At 43.0% G+C, this 26,238-nt stretch overlaps 2 protein-coding genes across 4 annotated transcripts in view; one reads left to right on the top strand and one right to left on the bottom strand.

Annotated features, from left to right (window-relative positions):
- sfxn2 (sideroflexin 2) overlaps positions 1-20,996 on the bottom strand; it is a 56,206-nt gene extending 35,210 nt beyond the window's left edge. Inside the window, exons 1-3 of one of the 2 annotated variants that reach the window (XM_055647011.1) lie at positions 20,803-20,996; positions 6,050-6,229; positions 161-331 (exon numbers count right to left, since the gene is read on the bottom strand). In XM_055647011.1, the coding sequence (XP_055502986.1) occupies positions 161-331; positions 6,050-6,219 (341 nt within the window). In that variant the 5' untranslated portion in view covers positions 6,220-6,229; positions 20,803-20,996. The remainder of the gene's footprint in view (positions 1-160; positions 332-6,049; positions 6,230-20,802) is intronic. The other variant, XM_055647010.1, reaches the window with a different exon arrangement.
- A 15-nt stretch (positions 20,997-21,011) lies between these two features.
- The window catches only part of arl3b (ADP ribosylation factor like GTPase 3b), a 30,823-nt gene continuing 25,596 nt past the window's right edge, over positions 21,012-26,238 (top strand). Inside the window, exon 1 of one of the 2 annotated variants that reach the window (XM_055647013.1) lies at positions 21,012-21,073. In XM_055647013.1, the coding sequence (XP_055502988.1) occupies positions 21,035-21,073 (39 nt within the window). In that variant the 5' untranslated portion in view covers positions 21,012-21,034. Of the gene's footprint in view, positions 21,074-21,293; positions 21,403-26,238 lie in introns of those variants that run through there. The other variant, XM_055647014.1, reaches the window with a different exon arrangement.

Here is a 26,238-nt window from a genome sequence, read left to right as displayed (position 1 = left end):
GGCTGATCTATTTCCCCCATCATAAATTACCCGTTGTCATTTACCCAAGTCCTATGTTATCCGAATCCTAAATTACTCAAGTCCTGAACTACCCAAGTCTTGAACTACCCAAATTGCCCAAACTCTAAATTGCCCAAATCCTAAATTACCCAAATCTTACCTGTAAAACTGTAGCATTAAGCCAGTGATTGCCATGCCGCCAGGGACTTGAAATGACATTCGCCCAATTAAGTTCATCCTGTCTCCGCTGTCGGGGTGGAACGCAGAGTCGTAGAGCTTCTTTGCGTACAGCAACTGTTCCTTGGTCGTACCCGGGAGTAGAGTGCCAGCTCTGGAAAAAATAAAACAGAAACAACGCGAATCGTCAAATTTTCTCTTCACACTTTTGCCCCATTTGACTGCTGGGCAAAATATGGGTCACACTTGAGATCGGTAACCCTACAATCCTTGCTACGATACCCAATTCTCAAGCAACAAGACTTCCATTTACATAGGAAAAAAACCCCCCCAAAATGCTGGAGTAATTCAAACCATGTTTTGTTCCCAAACTATGCAGCGATGCATCCCGATAAAATGTTTTCTACGTCGCATCTGTTGAAGTTCGTGAGGATTGTTGGGGACATACAAAGTTCCTACGCCTTCTAAGGATGTAGAAGCATTGATGTGCTTTCTTGGCCGTGGTTTTGATATGGCTGGTCCAGGACAAGTGGCTAATGCTACCTATTCCTAGAAACTTTCAACCATCTCCGATTCAGCACCGTCAATGTATACTGGGATATGTGTAATTCTTACTTGCAGTAGCACAATGATCATATTGAATGGCAGTGCAGGCTCGAAGGGCCGAATGGCCTACTCCTGCACCTATTTTCTGTTTCTACTCAATAGGTAATATAAAAAACAAATTTTAAAAAGTTCAATAAATAAAAAACAATATTGTGCAACAAAAACAACAAACCCCACAGGCCCCGAGTGCAACCCAGGCCATTCGTAGTTTGGAGTTTAGTTGGAGTTCGTGGCGTTCAATAACTTGATGGTTGTTGGGAAGAAGCTGTTCCTGAACCTGGACATAACCGTTTTCAGTTTCTAAACTTTCTTCCCGAAGGCAGGAGTGAAATGAGAGCGTGGCCAGGATGGTGTGGGGTCCTTGATAGATTTAGACAAAAAAAATGATAATGAGGTAAAAGACGAAGTAGAGGGAGATACAAGAAACTGTACACGCTGGAATCTTGAGCAAAACACAAAATGCTGGAGGAACTCAGGGGGTCAGACAGTATCTGGGGGATAATGGACAGGCGAAGTTTCAGGTTTGAAGAAGTGTTCCGAACAGAAACGTCACCTGTCCATTCTCTCCCCAGACACCTCCTGAGCTGCCGAATTCCTCCAGCACTCTGTGTTTTGTCGAGGAAGTATTAGAATGGACGGTTCAAAATTGGGAGATTTTTGAGAGCGCAGCTTAAAAAAGTTATTGGTGGGAAGGATCAGAGGTGATTTGAGAGGTTAGGACAAAGGCAGTTTAGACTTGTTAGCGATACCGTGCGGAGACAGGCTCTTCAGCCCACTGAGTGGGCCAACTAGCGATCACCCCATACACTAACACGATCCTACACAGGAGGGATAATTTTACAACTTACTGTAGCCAATTAACCTACAAACCTGGACGGCTTTGGAGTTTGGGAGGAAACCGAAGCACCTGGAGAAAACCCACGCGGTCATCGGGAGAATGTACAAATTCCTTACTGACAGCACCCGTAGTCAGGACCGAACCTGTTTTTTTGGTGTTTTAATGCAACAACTGTACCGCTGTACCACCCTGGCAATGTAAATGGATTGAGGAGGCAAAAGACAAAGACAACAGCATTCTCCAAGAGTTGTGGCCCATCCAAAATTAGAATCATCACTTCACATTTAAAAGAAAAATCATGATTCTTTTGATTTTTTTTCCCCTCTGCTATTTACAAGTTCTGATGAAGGTTCTTGACCTGAAACACTTCATCAGTTACTCATCCCAATGGTGCAGTCTGACTTACTGAGTCATTCAATCATTTTCTATTTTTATTCTATTTACAAAGATCCATGTTTGCTGAATTTAACTTTCAAAATTCTGCCACGATTCTCTTGGCGGCAAATGTCTTTTTCTGAAAAGTTTGTTCGTGGAAATGATGTGACATTTTCAAATAGTTAGAATGAACGTAATGGGCCCAATTGGCTTCCTCATGGAGTGTAACCATTCTATGAATGTAAGTAATTGTGCGGGAAAAGCAGATCAAGCACAAATCAAGGGCACAACGGATAGACAATCAGAACCTATTTCCCAGGACAGAAATATCAAATTTAGAGGGCATTGCTTTAAGGAGAGTTTAAAGGAGATATGCGGGGCAAGTTTTTTTTTTTTACACAGACAGCGGTGGGTGCCTGGAACGAAACTAACTAACTAATCATAACTTGCAATAAAAATCTTTAAAGAGTAATATTTATGATTTTATTCCCCAATTGGTCAGTCAGATGGTCCAGTAAATCTAAAATTTCCAGTAGTCATGGTCACAAGACTTGAGAACGTGTTGTTTGCATAATACATCATCAAATATGTGCAAATGAAATTCAGCAGGAAGGTCATTTACACAGTCACAGGTAAATGGCAAAGGACTGAAAGCAAGGTGAGAATTTATTCAAGCGGAAAACTGTTATTATCTCGAATGCATTGCCTGAAATGGAATAAAAATGAATTCATAATTAACTTTCAAAGGAAAACGGAATAAACACATATTGGGGATAAAATGAAGAGATATGGGGAGAGGAGTAATCACAATCAAAGAACCAGCACAATTGGGCAAGTAGCCTCTTCTGCTGCTGTGGTCTATTGTAAAATAGTTCTAGAGAGTCATACAACACGGAAACAGGCCCTTCAGCCCAACTTGACTATGCTGACCAAGATGTCTCAGCTACACTAGTTCCACCTACACATTTTTAGCCCATATCCATCTATATTTTTCATATCCATGTACTTGTTCAAATATCTTTTAAATGTTGTTATAGAACGTTTGTTTGTACCTTCTCTGTGTGACCACATAGGTTTTCTCTGATTGCTCCAGTTTCCTCCCACACTCCAAAGACGTACAGGTATGTAGGTTAATTGGTTTCAGTAAAAATTGTAAATTGGCCCTAGTATGTAGGGTAGTGTTAGTGTGCGGGGCGATTGCTGGTTGGCGCAAACTCGGTGGGCTGAATGGCCTGTTTCCGTGCTGCATCTCTAAAATCTATAGTACATCAATAATTCCTAACCACCCACAGATGTTGCCTGACCCGCCGAGTTCCTCCCGCACTTTGTTTTCACTCCAGATTCCAGTTTCTGCATTCTCTCATCACTACATGAAAAGAGAGCTTCATCTTAAAAAGAAACTTTGTGCACATTGATTGATTAGGATATGGACTACACTGCTGGAAGGGAGATAGATCTGGATTAAAACATGGCATTCAAAGGGAGGTGGATATCTAGTTGCATATGTGTGTGTTTTATGTGTACGCATGTTTACGCGCGTGTGTGTGTATATATATGTGTGTGTGTGTGTGCATTTGTATGTGTATATAGGCACACACCAAACTTTTTTTCTCTCTCTCATTATTATGAAATGAAATGAAATGATTCAATTTATTGTCATTGTCAGTGTACAGTACAGAGACAACGAAATGCATTTTTAGCATCTCCCTTGAAAGGGAGACACAGGGCGTCGCGGTGTGCCCGCGCCTGCCGCCGTACATTCCATTACAGGCAAAGGTGGGTGAAGTGTCTTGCCCAAGGACACAACGACAGTATGCACTCCAAGCGGGATTTGAACCGGCTACCTTCCGGTCGCCAGCCGAACTCTTAGCCCATTGTGCTATCTGTCGCCCTCTTATAAACGCTTATATTGTTTACAGTGTACTACGTTTACATATTCTGTTGTGCTGCTGCAAGTAAGAATTTTATTGTTCTACCTGGGACATAAGACAATAAAATACTCTTGACTTGAAAATACAAAGATCTGCAGGGACACCTGGGAGTGGCACTAATTGGATTGCAGTCTCCCAGAGGCAATACAGAGCTGATGGGCCGAATGTCCCCCCATCTCCTAAAATGACTGTGTTTCCAGAATAGTTTAGTAGATCTGCTAAAAAGTCACTTTCCTTTCTCTTTCCAATGTATGCTTTAGGGTATCTACTGGCGATTGTGGTAACGATAGACACAAAGTGCTGGAGTAACTCAGCGGGTCAGGCAGCATTTCTGGAGAAAAGGATGGGTGACATTTTGGGTCGGGCCCCTTCTTCAGACGCCCGACCCAAATCCTCACATACTTTTTCTTCAGAGATGCTGCCCGCCCCGCTTTGATAGACACTTTATGTCTATCATTGGTATAACCCAACATCTGCAGTTCTTTGTGTCTTCATTTTAGCAATGGTTGTATCTTGTTTTGTGGCATTATCAAACAGGGTCTTGGTGAGACCACACCTGGAGTATTGCGTACAGTTTTGGTCTCCAAATCTGAGGAAGGACATTATTGCCATAGAGGGAGTGCAGAGACGGTTCACCAGACTGAGTCCTGGGATGTCAGGACTGTCTTATGAAGAAAGACTGGATAGACTTGGTTTATACTCTCTAGAATTTAGGAGATTGAGAGGGGATCTTATAGAAACTTACAAAATTCTTAAGGGGTTGGACAGGCTAGATGCAGGAAGATTGTTCCCGATGTTGGGGAAGTCCAGGACAAGGGGTCACAGCTTAAGGATAAGGGGGAAATCCTTTAAAACCGAGATGAGAAGAACATTTTTCACACAGAGAGTGGTGAATCTCTGGAACTCTCTGCCACAGAGGGTAGTTGAGGCCAGTTCATTGGCTATATTTAAGAGGGAGTTAGATGTGGCCCTTGTGGCTAAGGGGATCAGAGGGTATGGAGAGAAGGCAGGTACGGGATACTGAGTTGGATGATCAGCCATGATCATATTGAATGGCGGTGCAGGCTCGAAGGGCCAAATGGCCTACTCCTGCACCTAATTTCTATGTTTCTATGTTTTCTAGTATTTTAAACAGCTGTAAACCAGGTTTGCCTAACTGGAATTTTCTTTAGCTTTTTAAAGTTATTTTCTGGTACTGCGTGGGAATCAAGTTAGATAATCTATCCCGAAGGAAAGGATAGGTTGATGAGATCATGGTGGCAAGGCAGATAAACAGCTGTGTGAATTTGCAAGATTTTGCCTGCAAGAGAGATAAGTGGGAGAAGCAAAACCTGTTCCAAATCCTGAAAAAAAAAAATTCAAAAATATTATCCTGGCAAACGGCATCCTTGGCATCTGTCATTTGAAAAGGACTGTGCCTATCAGGAAAAATGAATGACAGCACTCTCTGTGGGATTGAGGGGGGTAATTCTGTGAGTTAATAAAGCAGGGACATTAGCAACAAATTAGCAGAGTTCTTTTGAGGATAAAACACTGTGGGTAACCAAAGGAAATTGGACAGGGTTTCAAGAAAAAATTTAAGAGAACTGTGAAGAAGGGTTTGGATGTCAAGGGCATCTAAAAGGACTGTATGGTCATTTCCTCACATGACCATTAGATATAGGAGCAGAATTAAGCCATTCAGCCCATTGAGTCGACTCCACCATTCGATCATGGTTGAACTATTTTTCCCGCTCAAACGCATTCTTCTCCTTTCTCTCCGTAAGCTTTGATTCTCTTACTAATCAAGAACGTATCAATCTCCACTTTAAAAACACCCAATGATGTGGGCTCTACTGCTGTCTGTGGCAATGAATTCCACAGTTCACCACCCTCTTGCTAAAGAAATTCCTTATCTCCATTCTAAAGATACATTCTTTTTGACCACCGTATCTACTTATGGGTGTCAGCGGTTATGCGGCGAAGGCAGGAGAATGGGTTTGAGAGGGAACGGTAGATCAGCCATGATTCAATGGCGGAGTAAACTTGATGGGCCGAATGGCCTAATTCTGTTCCTAGAACGTATGAATTTATGTTAATTTCAATGTGCCGCTTTACTAGGCTGCAATAATAAATTGCGTACCTGCATCTGTCCACCAGATCCTTTGCCTTATCGAGGTTTGCATTGGATACACCGACTGTGCGTGGGTCTGTGATGTTGAAAAAGTGCTTTAACCGTCCCATGAAAGTGCTCTGATCCCATCTCGGGGCGTCAATGTTAAATTTACTGAGATCCATCATGTTTCCTGCCATTGTTCAAAATCTGGAAGAGAAAATGTTTAAGGCTTTAATTTCAGAAGAGCTAAGCTCAAGCAGTTTAGAAGATCATAAGACATAGCAGCAGAATTAGGCCATTCCGCCCAACGAGTCTGCTCCATCATTCGATCATGGGTCATCTGTCCCACTTAGGCGAATTTTCAGGCGACTGTCAGAGTGGAGAACACACACACACACACACACCTCTTCCTTCACCAGCCCATTATGCAGGCGGGGGGAGTGCTGTCTGAGTGAAATTCACACGGTGCAAAGCCAAGGTGATACAGACATGGTGAACACGAAGGTTGGCGCCGTAATTAAGACGGTGAAAGCACAGTGTACGGGAAGGGTCATGTAAGTCCTTTAAAAGAGAGAGGGGAGAAAAGGGGGGTAGAAGGGGGGAGAAGGAGTGGAGACAACTTTTAAGAAGCCAGAGATACACGGCTGTGAAGCTTGGCGGACATTTAATATTACCTTTCGGTTCACCTTGGTTCTGAAAACTACTGCTTACGTTTTTTTTTCCCAATGAGCCAATGAAATTCACCGGTCAGCACCGGCTACAACCTACGAGAACCAACGCCAACCTTCAACCTCCTGGCGACCCACTTCCACTGCACCTACGGCACGAGAATTCTCAATACTCTCCATGGCAGCTTCATTGTGGTCGCTGCTAATGTTTCAACAATATGTCAATCGCCACTTTAAAAATACCCAATAACTTGGCCTTCACCACAGTATGTAGCAATGAATACCACAGATTTACCACCCTCTGACTAAAGAAATTCCTCCTCATCTCTGTTCTAAAGATATGTCCTTTTATCCTGAGGCTGTGCTCTCTGGTCCTGGACTCTCCCTCTACTGGAAACATCCTCTCCACATCCACTATCTTGGCCTTTCATTATTCGATAGGTTTCAATGAGATTTCTCCCTCATCCTTCCACACTCTAGCAAGTACAGGTCCAGAGCCAAACACTACACGAGAGCAACCTTTCCCAAAGTTAAGTTTATCAAACACCAGACAGATTATAAATGTTTCTCTCTCATTATCCTCCCAGATCAAGCTGCCAGTGAAGTGAAGGACTTGGTTCACCTTGAATTCTCCAATTTTAGTTAACTAACCTACAAACAAATCTTTTTTTCCTTCCACCCCATCCTTCGACCCTTCCCTGCACAACACCTGGATTCCCAGGCTCAATAGGAAGAAATGGAGAGACTTCCATTGACATGGCACAGTGGCGCAGCAGTAGAGTTGCTGCCTTACAGCGCCAGAGACCCGGGTCCGATCCTGACCATGGGTGCTGTCTGTGCGGGAGTTTGGACGTTCTCCCTGTGACACGTGCAAGTTTTTTCCGGGTATTCCGGTTTCCTCCCACACTCCAAAGATACACAGGTATGTAAGTTAATTAGCTTTGGATTGTAAACTTGTCCTCAGTGTATGTAGGATAGTGTTAGTACGGGGGAAACTCAATGGTCGGCACGGGTTCAGTGGGCCGATAGACCCGATTCATCACCTTAACCTAAGCTCACCTAAACTATAAATATGACGCCTTTCACAAGTTCATGATGTGCCCGATCTCCCTGCACTTGAGAAGTTCATCGATTGTAATCAACATTGTGGAAAGTACGGCAGCAATTTTTGTTTTTGGGTGTTATTTTTTAATTGGCCTAACAACACCAGGCATTTCAGCTGTGTTACATGACCCAATGTCAGCAGCTCCCACTACCAACTGTTGCTGAATTTAGAAGGAGACACAGCGACTTCAATTTAATCCTAATACTGCACCAGGAATGCAAACCTTCCTCCCCCAACCGTGACTGCAAATGCAAGACGTCTCCTCAACTCGCACTGTCAACCTTGTGGCATCACTTTGAGAGCTGCTTATTTTAGCCATGGGATCACACAAGGTTAACTCTGCCCCCATCACTACCAGCAGCAGGAGGATTTACATTTCATTAGTTTGCACTGAATTTAAATTCCTAGCCCTGATATGTAGAAACAACTCAGGATGCAGCGTTTAAGATGTTTTTAGATAGGCACGTGGATATGCAGGGAATGGAGGGATATAGATCATGTGCAGACAGATGAGATTAGTTTATCTTCATAAGTTCATAAATGCACATTATAGGAGCAGAATTATGCCATTCAGCCCATCGTCTGCTACGCCATTCAATCATGGCAGATCTATCTTTCCCTCCCAACCCCATTCTCCTGCCTTCTCCCCATAACCTTGGACACTCTTACTAATCAACAACCTGTCAATCTCAGCTTTAAAAATATCCAATGACGGCCTCCATTGCAGTCTGTGGCAATGAATTCCACAGATTCATCACCTTCTGACTAAAGAAATTCAATAGACAATAGGTACAGGAGTAGGCCATTCGGCCCTTCGACCCAGCACCGCCATTCAATGTGATCATGGCTGATCATCCACAATCAGTACCCCATTCCTACCTTCTCCCCATATCCCCTGACTCCGCTATCTTTAAGAGCCCTATCAAGCTCTCTCTTGAAAGTATCCAGAGAACCAGCCTCCACCACCCTCTGAGGCAGAGAATTAAACACTCACAACTCTCTGTGTGAAAGTGTTTCCTCATCTCCATTCTAAATGCCTTACTCCTTATTCTTAAACTGTGGCCCCTGGTTCTGGACTCCCCCAACATCAGGAACATGTTTCCTGCCTCTTGTGTGTCCAAACCCTTAATAATCTTATATGTTTCAATAAGATTCCCTCTCATCCTTCCAAATTCCAGAGTATACAAGCTCAGCCGCTCCATTCTCTCAGCATATGACAGTCCCGCCATCCCGGGAATTAACCTTGTGAACCTACGCTGCACTCCCTCAATAGCAAGTATGTCCTTCCTCAAATTAGGGGACGAAAAATGCACTTGATACTGCAGGTGTGGTCTCACAAGGGCCCTGTACAACTGCAGAAAGACCTCTTTGCTCCTATACTCAACTGCTCTTGTTATGAAGGCAGAGCTGCCAACTCTCACACATTGAGCGTGCGAATCACGCATTTCACCAAATTCTCACGCTCTCACGCTGATCACAGAATTTCACACGCACTGTCGTGAGAAAATCTGTGATTAACGAGAATTTCAAATCTAATATCAACTGAATGGGCCGTGGATGTTGGAGAGTCAAGGGGGAGGGAGGGATGGAAGCAGAAGCAGCAGTGGGGGTAGATGCGGACGGGGAGCCGGGGCTGGTGAGTGTTTGCCAGGGTGGCGAGTTGCTCGCTGCAGCTCTGACCATGGAGCAGCTCAGTGCAAGAGTCCCGCGCTGTCGGAGGCGTCGGAAGCGTTGCGCCGCTGCCATGAGAGTCTCTGTGCCGAATTCATCCTGTTGACCGGCAGGGATCAGGCTGCAGCTCGGTGCATCCTGGAGGACAACCAGAGGCTGCTGGAAGGAGGCACTGGGTAGAAGTGGTGGAAGATAGTGGCCTTCAAATGGGGGTGGTTGGAGAAAGCATCCTGCTTGCCTGCTAGATTTCCACTTACTGTAACGGCAGGAAAAATGTTCCCGATGTTGGGGAAGCTCAGAACCAGGTGTCACACAGTTTAAGAATAAGGCCTCCTCCTGCACCTATTTTCTATGTTTCTATGTTTCTAAGGGGTAGGCCATTTAGTACTGAGATGAGGACAAACTTTCTTCACCAAGAAAGTTGTGAATCTGTGGAATTCTCTGCCACAGAATGCAATGGAGGCCAATTCACTGGATGTATTCAAGAGTTACATTTAGATCTTGGGGCTAGCAAAATCAAGTATTATGGGGGAAAAAACAGGAACGAAGTGCTGATTTTAGATGTACAACCATGGTCATATTGAATGCAGTGCTGGCTCGAAGGGCCGAATGGCCTATTCCTGCACTTATTTTCTATGTTTCTATGCTTGAGTATATGGTAATAAAACTCAGCCACTTGATTTTGAAGCATTCATGCATGGTGGAGGTATAATGTAGTCATAGAGTGATACAGTGTGAAAACAGGCCCTCCGGCCCAACTTCCCAACACCCGCCAACATGTCCCAGCTCCACTACCTGCTTTTGGTCCATATCCCTCCAAACATGTCCTATCCATGTATCAGTCTGTTTCTCGAATGTTGCGATAGTCCCTGCCTCAACTACCTCGTCTGATAGCTTGTTCCATACACCCACCACCCTTTGTGTGGAAAAAGATACCCCTTAAAAAGTGACCTTAAAAATACTTCAAACAAAAAACATTGAAATCATACTTCTACAATGCACTAAAACACGATTTTAATACATCAAACTTCAAAAAGCTCCTCCCACCCCTCCCCCCACTTGGTCGCTGCACTCCCATACCGGGTACTCTCAAGGCCAGTGATCGCTCAGCCTCCCCATTTTCAAAAATGCTCCGCGGCCCCTGGTTCAGACTGAGAGCACTGCCAGATGTGAGCGGGGAACTGATGCCAATTGTCCGTGATGCCTGGATCCCAATGCTCATCGCTTCATGTTTCGGGGTTGGCTAAAGTTATTGATTTATAACTAGCCTGATTTGTAATTAGTTGACAAAACCTTAATTTATTAATCCGGAATATCCAGGGGGATGGGACACGTGTAATATTAAAATGACACGCAAGGTGTTAGGCTGTCTATCACAACATACAGCCCCAATAACCCATTATTTCCTTCAGTTAAATATTGGGAAGGTAGCACAATTGTCATTTGCCACTCAACTATTATGTTTGTTTACCTCACTGACTATTTCTAACCCCCACCCCCCCCCCCCCCCCAAATCCTTTGACAGGTTCAATAGAAATGTCCCCAATCTCATTGTTTTATTCATTGAACACATAGCTGAACATCCTCAACGAGAGTAATCAGATGGAAACTGATTCAGATGCAATGTTTAAGAGCTTGTTCAAAGAAGGGGCATATTTTAAAGGAATGACAGATACTTGCAGGGGAATGTGTGAGGAGGTTATTATTTGTCTTTAGTTTTAGCTTGAACCAGGACATCTGAAGATTCAAAGTTTAATATCGTAATTGTGCTGATACTGACTCCAATCAACTACGTAAATGAATATCATCCATTCCGGAGGTTTTATTTTTCTGATGCCATTTAAACTTCACTTGGATTTCAATCACTTCAATGTAAAAGTAATTGGGAATGGGGAGCATTGGAACAGAAAATTGCCCTTGGTACATATTAACTGTAATATAATAATGTATGCATGTTGGTAGGTACAAAGAAAAAAAGATATTTTTATCATTGTTGTGTTTTGAATACCCCAGAAAATATTATGTACTCTCAAGACCACATTAAATAGAATATTATTGCTTAAATATATAGTTATTGCACTTTGCATTTCGGAAAAAGTCACAGCTGAGAGGAAGACAGCAAATTACTGAAAATATTGTGGATGAAAATGACTTCAGGACAGTTTGTTAGGAAAATGAAGGAAATGGTAACAGAATACTTATACAGCTGAGTGAGTATAATTTTATGGATGAGAAATTGTGTTCAACCAATTGACGACTTCTTTGACAAAGTAACTAGCATGTTAGATAACAAGAAAACCATTGGATGTAGCAAATTTTGTTATATAACATTTGGTCCATGAAGTGCCCCATAAAAGATTACCGCATTAGATAAGCACCTGTGGACTTGAACGTAATAGGTTAAGTCCAGGGGGTCAGATATGGGGCTCTATGTGTGGACCAGATATATTGTCAGTGCAGAGGGGCTAGGAGCAAGGCCATGTTTGCATCCAGAGTCAAGGTCTAGAATAGTACTAGGTGTGCAGTCAAAGCTGGGACAATGGGAGCGTTTAGCACTAGGAACCTAAGCAGGTAAGCAGCTATGATCAGGGTAGAATAGGAGGCCAGGTGGAAGGCTGGACTCGGGGTCAGGAATGAGAGAAGGTATGCAACTGGAGTCAGGGTCAGGAGTAGTACCAGGTGTGCAGTGAGACCCAGGTTGGTCAACATGAGCCAAGTGCTTGATTATAATCTGATTTCCATCCATGAATAAACTAAGATCATTCATGTGTTTAAGAAGGAACTGCAGATGCTGGAGAATCGAAGGTTACACAAAAAAGCCGGAGAAACGCAGCGGGTGCAGCAGCATCTATGGAGCGAAGGAAATAGGCAACGTTTCGGGCCGAAACCCTTCTTCAGAAGATCATTCATGTGCTGCACCTGTTGATCAGAGCCTGGCTCTAATGTGGAATGTAATTAGGAATGTAATTTAGCCTAATCTTATTCATAGCTAATCCAATTTAAAGCATAAATATTGAATTCAAGTGTAAGTTAAAAGACTTGCTACAGTATGCAGCAGATTGCATAATTTCAAGCTGAAAAATGCAAAAGCTCTGTACCAATGGGAGGTGGGACACCACCCTCCCACATGCTCCCACCCCCACCCCCTCGGTTGCTACACTACCTCGGGCTTGGTCTCTCGCAATTTCTCACTCCCAACTCACACCCAATGTGGGCAGCCTTGTGAAGGCCAACATGCCATTTGCTTACTTCATTGCCTGCTGCACCTGCATGCTTACTTTCATTGACTGATGAACAAGGACCCCCAGATCCCGTTGTACTTCCCCTTTTCCCAACGACACAATTTAGATAATAATCTGCCTTCCTGTTTTTGTTACCAAAGTGGATAACCTCACATCTATTCACATTAAACTACATCTGCCATGCATCTGCCCACTCACCCAACCTGTTCAAGTCACCCTGCATTCTCATAGCATCCTCCTCACAGCTCACACTGCCACCCAGCTTTGTGTCATCTGTAAATTTGCTAATGTTACTTTGAATCCCTTCATCCAAATCATTGATGTATATTGTAAATAGCTGCGGTCCCAACACCGAGCTTTGCGGTACCCCACTAGTCACTGCCTGCCATTCTGAAAGGGACCCGTTAATCCCTACTCTTTGTTTCCTGTCTGCCAACAAATTTTCTATCTATGTCAGCACTCTATCCCCAATACCATGCGCCCTAATTTTGCCCACTAATCTCCTATGTGGGATCTTATCAAATGCTTTCTGAAAGTCCAAGTACACTACATCCACTGGCTCTCCCTTGTTCATTTTCCTAGTTACACCCTCAGAAAATTCCAGAAGATTAGTCAAGCATGATTTCCCCTTCGTAAATCCATGCTGACTCGGACCGATCTTGTTACTGCTATCCAAATGTGCCGCTATTTCATCTTTTGTGATTGACTCCAGCATCTTCCCCACCACTGATGGCAGGCTAATTTTTGTGCTTCTCCTCATCTCCTTTCTAAAGGTACATCCTTTTATTCTGAGGCTTTGGCCTTTGGCCTCACCCATTAGTCTCAGCATCTTGAACGGCACAGATAGTTTGGGCCGAAGGGGCCTGTTCCCGTGTCGTATTTTTCTATGTTCTATTTTCTACACAACATTAGTGGAGTTGTGGACGGAAGGTTGTCGAAGGCTACAGCAAGATATACATCAGTTACAGATATGAGTGTTTAGGCTGAGCTACTGTGACATGTACTTTCAGAGGTCAAATGTAAGGGGAAAGTATACAAGTAACAAGTAAAAATACAATTTTAACTTAAGGGCGACACAGTGGTGCAGCGGTAAATTTGCTGTCTTACAGCGTCAGAGTCCGGGGTTCGATCCTAACTACAGGTTCTATCTGTACCATTTCTCCAGGTCCTCCAGTTTCCTCCCACATTCCAAAGATGTGAGGGCTTGTAGGTTAATTAGCTTCTGGAAATTGTCCCTAGTGTGTAGGATCAAACTGGTGTTCGGGGCGATTGTTGGTCGGCATGGACTTGGTGGGTCAAAGGGCACGTTTCCACACTGTATCTCTATACTAAACTAATGCAAGACCTTTAACAGCCTTGATGTACAAATGAATATTAAGGTACAAGTCCATAGCTCCCTGAATGCAGAAACACAAGTAGATAGAGTGGTAAAGAAGGCATATGGTATGCTTGTCTTCAACGGATGGGACATTGAGTATGAGAGTCTCGATTTTTAAATTGGCATACAATTTTATCAAAGGTTAAAGAAGTTAACATATACATACTGGCTAAAGAACCAGAAGAGACTTCCTTTAGTATGGAACAGTGCAAGTACAGTGGCAAGCTTCAACTGGAGCCCATTTTTAGCAAATTAAATAATCAAAGGAAAAAAAGACACAAAATGCTGGAGCAACTCAGCAGGTCAAGCAGCATCACTGGACAATGTTGCCTATCCATGTTCCACAGAAATGCTGCCTTACCCACTAAGTTATTCTAGCACCATGTCATATTTTGTAAACCAGTATCTGCAGTTCCTTGTGTCTCTATTAAACGTTCTAATGGGTTTATGAATTTTGCAGAAACAAATCTGAGGAAATATTTCCACAAACGACACGATTAGAGGGCATGCCGATTTTTTTGAGACTTTTGGAGATGCAGCTTGGAAACAGACCCTTCAGTTCACCGAGTCCACGCTGAGCAGCGATCGCCCGTACACATTAGGGACAATTTACAAAAGCCTACAAACCCAGGTTTGTAAACTTAGGTTTACCTACAAACCTACACGTTTGGGATGTGGGAGGAAACCGGAGCATCTGGAAGAAACCCACGTGGTCACAGGGGGAACGTACAAATTCCGTATAGGCAACATCCGTGGTCAGGATTGAACCCGGGTTTCTGATGCTGTGAGGCAGCAACCCTACTGCTGCGCCACTGTGCTGCTTTCTCAATGTTATTAATTTAAACCCAACAGTGATTGGATTGCCATGTCTCAATAACCTCGCAGCACAGTCAGTGAGGTGATAATCGTAACAAGGTCCATGTGCAGCTCAGAGCCTTCTTCCCTCACAGTAAACGACCGCCATACATCCATCACCGGAGTTTCTATGCCATATCAATGTTTCCAATCCTTCCCCTGCTAAGCCTCACTGAGCCAGAGACTCGGGGTTTGATCCTGACTTTGAGTGCTGTCTGTATGGAGTTTGCACGTTCTCCCTGTGACTGTGTGGGTTTTCTCCCACATCTGAAAGAGGTGTGGGTTCGTATGTTAATTGGCCCTCCGTAAATTGCCCCTAGTGTGTAAGGAATGGGCCAACTTAGAACCAGTGTGAACGGGTGATCAATGTTACGGGTAGTCCGTAACATTGTACGAAAGTGCAACTCTGATCAGTGCGCCAAATGTCCTGGTTCCATGCTGTATCCTTAAAAAAAAAGAAATAACCAGCAATGCAAAGAAATGCTAAAGGAAACAATCTAAAAACATAGCAAATCAAGATTTCATTAAAATGACAGGTTTAATGACTGATCAGAGTTGCACTTCCGTACAATCCCTACCCCAATCTGATGAAAAGGAACTCCATGTCTTGTTTCCAGCTGTCACATAGGACCTCAGAAGATGATCAGTCACTACATAAAAATGGTCCAAGGGCAGCATATAAACAAAAATCTAGATTTAACCAAGTAATTGATAACTTTTTTTTTACTGAATGTGCCATCTCCATTTTGATCTTTATCCCTCTATTAACAGTGGTGGTACCAGTTGCCTTCATGCCCTGCTCTGGAATTACCTTCCTAAATATTTGCCGCTGTTACCCTTCCTTTAAGAGACTGCTTATTTCTTTCATCAGCTGTTTGGTTAACTCTCCTAATATCAGACAGCATCTCTGGAAAATATGCATACGTGACATTTTGGGTCGGCACCCTTCTTCAGACATCGGTCCCTAGTTCATAGTTTTAGAAGGTGTTCTGTAGTAACTCAGTGGGTCAGGTAATATCTCTGGAGAACTCCAGCACTTCGTGTCCTTTTGGGTAAGATGTTGGCATGGACATGGTGGGCAGAAGGGCTAGTTTAGTTGATAACGGAACCCGTTTCTGTGCTGTACAACTCTATGACTCCAGGGGAAAGCGTGTTTTTCAATAATAAAACTTGCATATTTATCGACAGCTCAATGGAACATTATACGACATTTGAAGCTTAACAGGTGGTGGGTATAGAGTTGCAAAGAGCAATTCAATCAAGCAGTTGTGATTGCCTATTAAATAGTTTATTAACATTACCAGAGATAGGAATGTACCATCTGAGATGGACACCCTGTCAACTGTTTGAATCTTTGTGCATTTTGGACAAAATAAAATTTTGGACCTCTTTTAAAATTGAATTTTTGAGGCAAGTACACTGTTACTAAGTGAGCCATTGGTTCAAAGCAATAGAGTTTAAACATTAGTGGTCTAGCTTGCATTAGACTTTTAATCTACTGATGAAATTACATATCCAAATTGATTCTTTTTTTTACATGTATGTGCCTGCTATTGAAACACAGATAAGTTCATTTGGTTTTCTGATGTAGTTTATGGATTCAATTCGGCACAGTGCCGCAGCTGGTAGAGCTGCTGCCTCATAGTGCCAGCGAGCCGTGTTCAAGCCTGACTACGGGTGCTGTCTGTACGAAGTTTGTACGTTCTCCCTGTGACCACGTTGGTTTTCTCCGGGTGCTTCGGTTTCCTCTCACATTCTAAAGACATACAGGTTTGAATGTTAATTGACTTCAGTAAATTATAAGTGTGTAAGATAGTGCTATTGTACAGGGTGATCGCTGGTCGTTGCAGATTTGGCGGGCAGAAGGACCTGTTTCTATGCTGTATGTCTACATTTGAAAGTCAAAGAGACATGCGGGCTTGTAGGTTAATTGGCTGCTGTAAAAATCACCCCGAGTTTGTGGGGAGTTGATGAGCAAGTGGGATAGCGTGGAACGAGTGGGAATGGGCTGAAGAGCCTGTTTCCATGCAGTATCTCTTCCCATTCTAGATGTGCATGCATATACTCAGGGCTCACACCTCATTACGATCACGAGTCTGACAGGCAAGACATCTGCTGACATAAAGGATTCGAAGGTCACTAATGCCTACAAATGATGAAAACAAACATACTGCTCCTCCCGAGAGAGGACCAGTAAAAAGATGTACTGAATAAACAAACCACAATCAAACTGCATGGCTGATACACCAAACATGCACCTGAAGGTAATGGCTTGAACATTAAATTAAAGATCAACTTAACTGCTCCATTCATGAAAATGCAGTATGCGATTTGATTCATGGTAAAACATCTATCTGTTTCAGTTCTTTAGGAGCACATAAACATGAGCTAAAGGAAAGTGGTTAATTTATCTGAATGGCCAAGGACAAATGCCCATCGGGTCAAAAGAGGATTATTTAGCAAAAGGAGAGAAATAACCACCTCTCGGATCCAAGAATCATACAAGAATCATGGAAATAGGCACTTCAGCCCAACTCATCCATGCTGACCAAGATGCCCCATCTACACGAGTCCCATTTGCATGTGTGTGGCCAATGTCCCTTTAAACCTTTCCTACCCATGTACCTGTCCAAGTGTCTTTTAAATGTTATTATAGTACTTGCCTCAACTACCTCCTCTGGCAGTTTATTCCATACACCCACCACCCTTTAATCCAACATTAGGTCAGTCTGAAGAAGGGTCTTGACCCAAAACGTCATCTATTCCTTTTCTCCAGATACTGTATGCTGTCTGCCCGCTGAGTTACTCCAGCTCCTTGTGTCTATCTTCGATTTGAACCAGCATCTGCAGTTCTTTCCTACACATCCCGTCAGTCATGATGCAGAATATGGAAGCTCATTGATTTCAATGTGGATTCTACAGAAATGGATTAGAGTACAAAGGAGAAGGCAAAAACGTTGGTTTACTTTAATTCTCTTAAACAGCATCTTTAGCTACAAATAATTGAACATTAAAGAATAAAGTCTTGTTAATTAATTGTTTTAATAGCTCCTAAGTATCTCTGAAAACCACACAATGGCCAACCACTAGCATTCTAGTCAAGAGTATTCTATGGTCATATGTCCCAAAATTGAGCAATGCAATTATTACTTACAGCAGCACAACAGATATGTAAACATAGTACTCTGTAAAACCCATAATAAACTAAAAAACGTTATAGTCTACGTGCATATTAAAAAAACACATAAACAAAATAATGCCCCCAAATCTATGTAGTTTGGAGCTTAATAGCCTGATTGGTTGCAGGGAAGCTGTTCCTGAACCTGGACGTTAATTTTTCATGCTTCTATATCTTCCTTCCGATGGCAACAGTGAAATGAGAGTGTGGCCAGGGTGGTGGACAACCCCAATTGGAACAAGTCTGTGGTAATGGCTGAGGTCTTTGGAGTTTCATAAATATTTGCGAGTTTACTTAAATTAGACAAGATTGCATTGGAACATGCAAGATACCTGGAATGATTGATATTGCAGATGGTGAGATATACATAGTATCAAAATAGTTAGAGGGAAATTAGTTATCTGGAGGCTTGTGAACACTCGCAAGTCTCTACACAAAAGGGCTGAGTCTTTCATGGTAATGCAGGCCGAGATCAATATATTTTGGAAATCTTTTGAGCATATTCACTCTGCAAGATTAATGATTATGAAACAGTTTATAGGATCATAGGGTAATTTAGTACAGGAGCTTGTTAAATTCTCAAATTTACGCCAGCAATTTCAATCCGGGCACGTCCCATTTCATCATTTTTCCCATTGGCCTCTGTAAATTTGTTTCTATCTCAAATATTCACCTTCCTCTTGAAGGCTCCAGCAATTAATTCCAATACTAACCACCTGTTGGTTAACCAAATTCTTCTTCACATTGTTATTAGTGCTAGACAGAATGCTCAATGAATCAGCAGCAACGTGAAGAAGAAATTTATTATTTTAGTTTAATTTATTGTCATGTGCAAGAAGGTACAGAGAAAAGCTTATTTTTGTTGCATGTTATCCAGTCAGTGGAAAGACTATATATGATTACAATCAAACCGTCCGCAGTATACAGATACAGGATAAAGGGAATAACCTTTAGTGCAAGGTAAAGTCCGATTAAAGAGAGTCTGAGGGTTTCCAATGAGGTAGATAGTAGCTCAGGACTGCTTTTTAGTTGGGGATAGGATGGTCAGTTATCTGAAGAAACTATGCTTGAATCTGATGATATGCCCTTTCACTCTTTTGTACCTTTGCCTGATGGGAGGGGAGAGAAATGGGAATGTCCAGGGTGAGACTTGTCCTTGATTATGCTGGTGGCCTTGTCAACGCAGCGTGAAGTGTAGATGAAGTCAATGGAAGATTCATACGATGGTCTAGACTGCGTCCACAATTCTCTGCACTTTCTTGTGGTCTAGGGTGGAGCTGTTCCCAACAGGTGGCTAGCGTTTGGAATCCTTTGCCAGAAAACATCCATTGGTAGCCTTCTAGAAGGAACTGCATATTCAAGGGTGGAAAAAAATTGCTGGGATTTGTGGGAAAAGCAAGGATGTGGGTGTAACTGGGTTGAAACAACTGGTTGGAGAAATCTAATTGCTTCCTAATCTAATTTATGGAATTCCCTGCCACAGAGGACAGTGGAGACCAAATCACTGGATGGATTTAAGAGAGTTAGATAGAGCTCTAGGGGCTAGTGGAGTCAAGGGATATGGGGAGAAGGCAGGCACGGGTTATTGATAGTCGACAATCTGCCATGATCACAATGAATGGTGGTGCTGGCTCAAAGGGCCGAATGATCTCCTCCTGCACCTATTTTCTATGTTTCCTTCTGTATTATTTTATCCAATTATTCTATAAATTGATGCATAACTAACCTTGCAAAGTGAATACATTCAAAGGGTACCCAAGCTAACTCAAAACAGCAAAATATTACTTCCTTGGCCTACCTCAATTAAATATATTTGCCTATATTTATAAATAAAGGCAATGCAATATTCTTCTTCAAAACTTCTTATATTCTTTTTGGAACAAAACTTATCACAAACTTGGAGGCAATGTTGAACGATTGTCCACATTGGCAATCACAATTCTCTGGACACCTTGGACGTTGCTGGATTTAGCAGTCACCGAATAATACGAAACACACCAGGAAGAGACCAGAAAGAAACAAAAAGTGCAAAAGTGCAACCTTTTTATACCTTCCTTCCAATACAAGTTAACGAACAACTTAAACGTGGCAAATAATTATCATGCAAGTCATAGAGTTGCAGAAACCCCTAGAACAGAATGCAAGTTCTGCAAGCGGGATTGCTAAGCAGTTTTAAAAAGATTTAAAGACAAATTAAAAGCAGTATACAGTATGGTCAAAGGTGCTCCGACACGAAAGTAACGTCAGATTCAGATTCAGATTCAATTTTAATTGTCATTGTCAGTGTACAGTACAGAGACAACGAAATGCATTTAGCATCTCCCTTGAAGAGCGACATAGCAAACGATTTGAATTTTAAAAAAAAATAAGTACAATAACGTACAACTGAGAAGGGGGCAAATAATTATCATGCAAGTCACAACGCTGCAGGGACCCCTGGAACAGAATGTAAATTCTGCAATTGTGATTGCTAAACATTTTTAAGGTAAAAAATCAAAGTTGAAATTAGTAAATGGGTAAAATTAGCTTTGACACGAGTGCAGAATTGCTGAGGCGAGAGTGACAGCTACCCCAGGGGCTGGCAGCATGTGGGGAACAATCACTACGTGACACGGGATAAGGAGCAGCTCAGGTCCAAGACTATTAAAATATCAGGGATATCGCAACATGGTTACCAACATACCTGAGCATTTATTTCTTACAAGCGCAAGTTGGGCGGTAAAATAAAGCATCAACTTGGCTGCTTTTCCCTCTGGGGAACGGCCGGACCGAATGTCCACGCGTGCGCAGTTTGCGCTGGCGGAACGAGCGCCCAAGCCTGAACTTCACGCATGCGTAGTTTGCGCTGGCGGAACGATCGCCCAGCTGGGGGTTCACGCATGCGCAGGTTTGTCATCGCTCGACGCGCCGCCGTCATGGAGAAGGGAGGAGGGGGGAAGGGGAGGAGAGCGGAGGTGGGAAGGGGGAGGAGAGGTGGGATGATCTTTGGGTGGGATGATCTTTGGGTGGGAGGGGGAGGAAAAGGGGATGGGAGGGGTAGGAGCAGGAGAGAGAGGAGGAGGAGGAGGGGGGGGGGGGGGGGGGGGGGGCGGGGAGGGGGAGGGGGAAAGGGAAAGGAGGGGGGGGGGGGGGGGATAGGGGAGGGGAAGAGAAGGGGCGAGCGCGGCCGGGGGTCACGTGTCCACGCCGCCCGCCGCCCTGGGTGGGGGTCACGTGTCTGCTTTACGCAGGTTGCGAGGTGACGCCGCCGCCCATAGTTACCCGGCGCCGTGAGGGGAAGATGGTGAGTGAATGAGTGAGGGGAGCGGAGAGTCCGGGAGAGAGACCAGGCCAGGCCGCCGTTGCCGCCGAGCAGGGGGATGGGGCCGGCGGCTAGGCCCGGGGCAGAGCGCGGTGTTGATCTCCGCTCCACTGTTGCCGGGAATGCCGCTCCGTGTTGTGAGGCGAGCGGTTGCTGCGACGCCATGGCTGCGGACGATCAGGCTGCAGCGTGTGGAGAGAGGCCGGCAGGGGATTAGCCGCCGATTTACACCCCGGGGAATTGAGGCCTAATCCCCTGTTTCATGACACTGGGAGCGCGGGGACTCTGCGTGCTGGTCCCTGATGGAAAGGCGACATTTCGGTTCTTCAGACTGGTCCCCACTTGAAATGTCATCTGTCCACGTTCTCCAGAGATGCTGAGTTACTCCAGCACTTTGTGTTCTGCCCTATCATCCGCGACAATCGCTCTACTCTTTAAAATATCTTTTCCATTTGTAACTCTATCAACATTCCTTGTTGTAATAATATTACCCATTATAATAAACCAAACCCCCTCTTCCATGTGCCACACATGGATGCGCACCCATTTCTCCCACTATCCTCCCTCATTCACTTGCAGCAATACCCATCATCTACGCATTTCACTCTTCTTCTGTCCGTATCTCACAGCGGTTTGTCTTCTTTTCATCCCTGGCCTTTGTACACCCATTTGTCAATCAAAATCCCCCTCACCTGTATCTATCTGTCGCCAGGCTTTATGCCACCTGCACCTCTTACAACTTTCTCCCTCATTTCCCCCACATCATTCAGTCATTCTGAAGAAGGATCCTGACCTGAAACGTCACCTATCCATTTGCTCTGGAGATGCTGCCTGACATGCTGATTTACCCCAGCACTTTTTTTTGCAAACCAACATCTGCACTTCCTTGTGTTGACTGGATTCTAACTCTATTCTGCACTCTGTCTTTCCCTTCACTCTACATATTGTACTTGAACTTGGCTTAATTGTATTTATGTATAGTATTTGATTTGATTGGGTAGCATGCGAAACAGCTTTTCACTGCACCTTGGTAAACATTTCAGTAATAATTCACCTAAACCTCAGACTCGAGGATCTGCAGATGTTTTTGTACAAAAAAAACACAGGTGGTGGAGTAACTCAATGGGTTGGACTTATGATTAGAGTTAAGTTGAAGCTTATAATAGTGTAGTTTGAACAGAACTTTGATTTCATTTAGCTTAGGCTGATCACAGTACAGTAAATTTTAGAAAGCCTATCGTTCAGCATCTTAATATGCATTGTAAATACGTATTTTTAAGTTGACTAACTTGTTTAGTTAGTCACCCTTGCCACAGTGTCTGGAAGATGCCCACAAATGCAACCTAGTGATTTTTATATCTAAATGGTTTGCGGTAAAGGGAATATTAGTCAGTGTACTGGAATAAGTTCTTTGTCCTTTGAATAGTAACATGAATCGATTAATCTGGTTTAACCATTGCAGTTTGTTTCTTAGCCTAGATAACCCTTTGAAAGTAAATGTAATAGATTGAAATGAGAACCTTTTTAAAGTGAGGCATCAACGAATGCTAGTTTAAATGAAACAATCATTTGTACATTAAAAATAGAAAATACCCAAAATGTTAAGCAGATCTGGCTACATCTGTGTGAAGATGTGGCCTGCTCAGGTTGTTTTAGCATTTCTGTTCTTATTTTAGATTTCCAGCTTCTGCAGTTTTCCTTTTTTTCGTGTGTGTGTGTGTAATAAACATGCATGGAACATAGTACAATTTTAAAAACTTTAAAGTAAACTGGTACACGATTCAGCAAAGGGTAGAGGTTTGGCAGCAAGACGGGTGTGTGGAAATTATCTGTTACATCTTGTCCAGGTAAGCTTAATTGGTTGGAGCATTTTCTTGCAGCTGCCACTTGAGATTAGTCTTCACACATACTTTTGTAAACGTATTTTGTTGAATTGCAGCATTTACAGGTGTGTGCCTCTGTCCTCACTCTTTTCTAGTTCTAGACATCAAGCTTCTCTCGATTTGTGCAGTTTATTGTCCTGACCTTACTGGAAAATGTTTATTTTCTTTTGCTAATTATTGTTGCTGCTCCGTATTGCTGGAATTTTTATTAATTAGATGTCACGGTGAGTTCATTGTCATGTGTATAATTACAGTGAGGTACAGGTGCAATAAAATCTTGTTTGTAGTAGCATCACAGGCAATTAGAGTCACAGCACACAAAACATTAGTTTACATAGGACTCACAAGAAACGGCAGATGCTGGAATCATGAGCAAAGCAGCAAGTGCTGGAGAAACTCAGGGGGTCAGGCAACATCTGTGGAGGGAATGGACAGACAATGTTTTGGGGCAGATAGGGAAAGCAAAAGACTGGAAAATGACGTTAGTGCAAAAATACACAATTAGAAAACAAGTCCACAGGAGTTCAAGAGGTTGTCCACAGTGTTCTGTTGTTAGGGTTGGGTTAGAGTTGTCCAGATCAGTTCAAGAACCTATTGTAGTAATGTAGCTGTTCCTGAACCTCATGATGTGGGATTTCAGGCCTCTGTGTCTCTGGCCCGATGGTAGCAGTGGGAAAAGAGCAGCAGTTCAGATTTCAATCTGTGCTAGAAGAATGAGTTAGATTAATGTATAATCTGGTAAAAAGGATTGTACTGGAGTAAAATACAGCTCTCCCCCTCCATGATGACACACTGGTCGACCTGAGGAGCACCTTCAGCAACAGACTGGTTCCACCAAGATGCAAGACAGAACGCCACAGGAGATCCTTCTCCCCCGTGGCTATCAAACTTTACAACTCCCCCTTCTGTCCTGGGGTAGACTGCGACTGACTCCCCTTCCCAATCTTTGCACATCCCCAAGCCCTTCTATTCGTCACTTTAATTTCATGTTTCATATATTTTGTGTTTTTATGACTGTTGGCAGATTAATTTTCCTCCTGGGATAAATAAAGTTCTATCGTATCGTAACAAATACACAGTGCAGCCGTTAACTATTTTCTTATTAAGTTAAAGTTAAGGGTCTATTTCTTTCAATGGTGATTCTTAAATTTACTGTGGATCTGCAGCAAGTAAATACCATAGTGGAAAGAAATGAAACTTTTTCACTATGAAAAGCACCAAGCCTACAAAGTTCAATTGTTCTTTGGACATGCAGATTCAATTTGATGGTCATTCTGATGGTGTAATGCACCAAATGAGTTCAAAATAACACACCCCTTCCTCCCACAGTAAAGCTATATAAAATCACTAGGCTAAGTGTGACCCGTTGGGTCCCAGCATCACACGGGAGGGCTGGTCCCTCCCCCTCCCACCAGAAGGGGTGTGTCCTTCATGGTTTGATTGACAGGAGAGAGAACACTAATAACATTTATTTTTCATCGATGGTAAAAATCCTCGGCACCTGATAAGCGGAGGGGGACTCTGAGTAAGATGGCCAAAAATCACAGCCATACGTGGTAGCGTTTTTTCTAAAATCAATATAAAGCGCAAACAGGAAGTGGTCAAGATTAGACTTTTGATTATATAGAAGGCAAAGGCAACTTTAATTAGGCACGGCAACTTTAATTAGGCAACACAGCTTTAGCATTTCCAAACCAAAGGCAACACAGCTTTAGCATTTCCAAACTACATTTTCAAACCACATTAAGGCCACTGACAGGTCAGTAAAACCACTCACAGTTTAGTACACATGTGTTCAGTGTTATTCACAGCTCAGACTGTAGAGACTGACTGAGGCACTCAACACTTCCTGGTTTTATAGTCCCTCCGGCAGGGGCGTGGCCTTCAGGAGAGAGAATCTCAACATTTTTTAAACACTAATAACTTTTATTTTTCATCGATGGGAAAAATCCTCTTGTCCTGCGCAGCGGAGGGGGACTCTGATTAAGATGGCTCAAAATCACAGCCCTGGTAGCATTTTTTCTAATATCAATATACAACAGGAAGTGGTCAAGATCAGACTTTTAGTTGGGGAATCTATATCTAGAGTGCATAAGTTTAAGATGAGAGGGGAATGGTTTAAAAGAGCAATTTTTCACACGGAGGGTGATGAATTGCTAAAAGAAGTGGTAGCAACAAGCACAATTACAACATTGAACAGGTACGTGGATAGGAAAGGTTTGGGGGGAACATTGGTCAGGTGCAGGCAAGTGAGACTAGCTCGGTTGGGTAACTTGGTCAGCATGGACTAGTTAGGCTGAGGGCCCTGTTTTTGTGCTGCATAGCTCAATGCTTTGATGCAATTAAATTTAGCTTGGATGGTTTTTGGGCTTAGAGTTTTGTTTCTGTCTTAAATAGTTAATAAAATAGTTAATAGTTTCTTTATAAAACTCGGAGTGGTGGCAGAGGAAGATTGCCAGCAAAACATATATAAAATATGAGGAGAAAATAATAAGAAGAGATAGTAAGTATTCGCTCATGCACTTGTTGCAATCTACCATAGTTATAAACTGAAATGTTTAGGAGTCTTATCCTCTGTGTTGTCTAACTAAGCTAAATGTTGGATGATTGTAGAACTTTGTGATCCACTGGCTTGAAATGAGACATGGAAGATGTCTGTCTTTGATGGGAATATAGTCTGGAAGTATCCAAGTAGGTGAGATCATTTAGGATATTGGTGTACAGATCATTGATTTTATTAGTTCAAGGCTTCAGGTGGTATTAAAAAGATACACTTGTAACCATTTAACCAATTAAATTATTAGTATGGAATACAAAGACTGCAACATTAATACTTTAAATAACTTTAAAACTGCGTGGTGCTGTGGTATGATCACATCTAGAGTATTGAAGTCTGAAAAAGGGTTTCGGCCCAAAACGTTGCTCATCTCCTTCG

The sequence above is a fragment of the Leucoraja erinacea genome, chromosome 15 (assembly GCF_028641065.1).
Source record: "Leucoraja erinacea ecotype New England chromosome 15, Leri_hhj_1, whole genome shotgun sequence".
In the NCBI taxonomy this organism is placed as follows: Eukaryota; Metazoa; Chordata; class Chondrichthyes; order Rajiformes; family Rajidae; genus Leucoraja; species Leucoraja erinaceus.
This window is presented reverse-complemented; position numbering and strand designations above follow the sequence as displayed.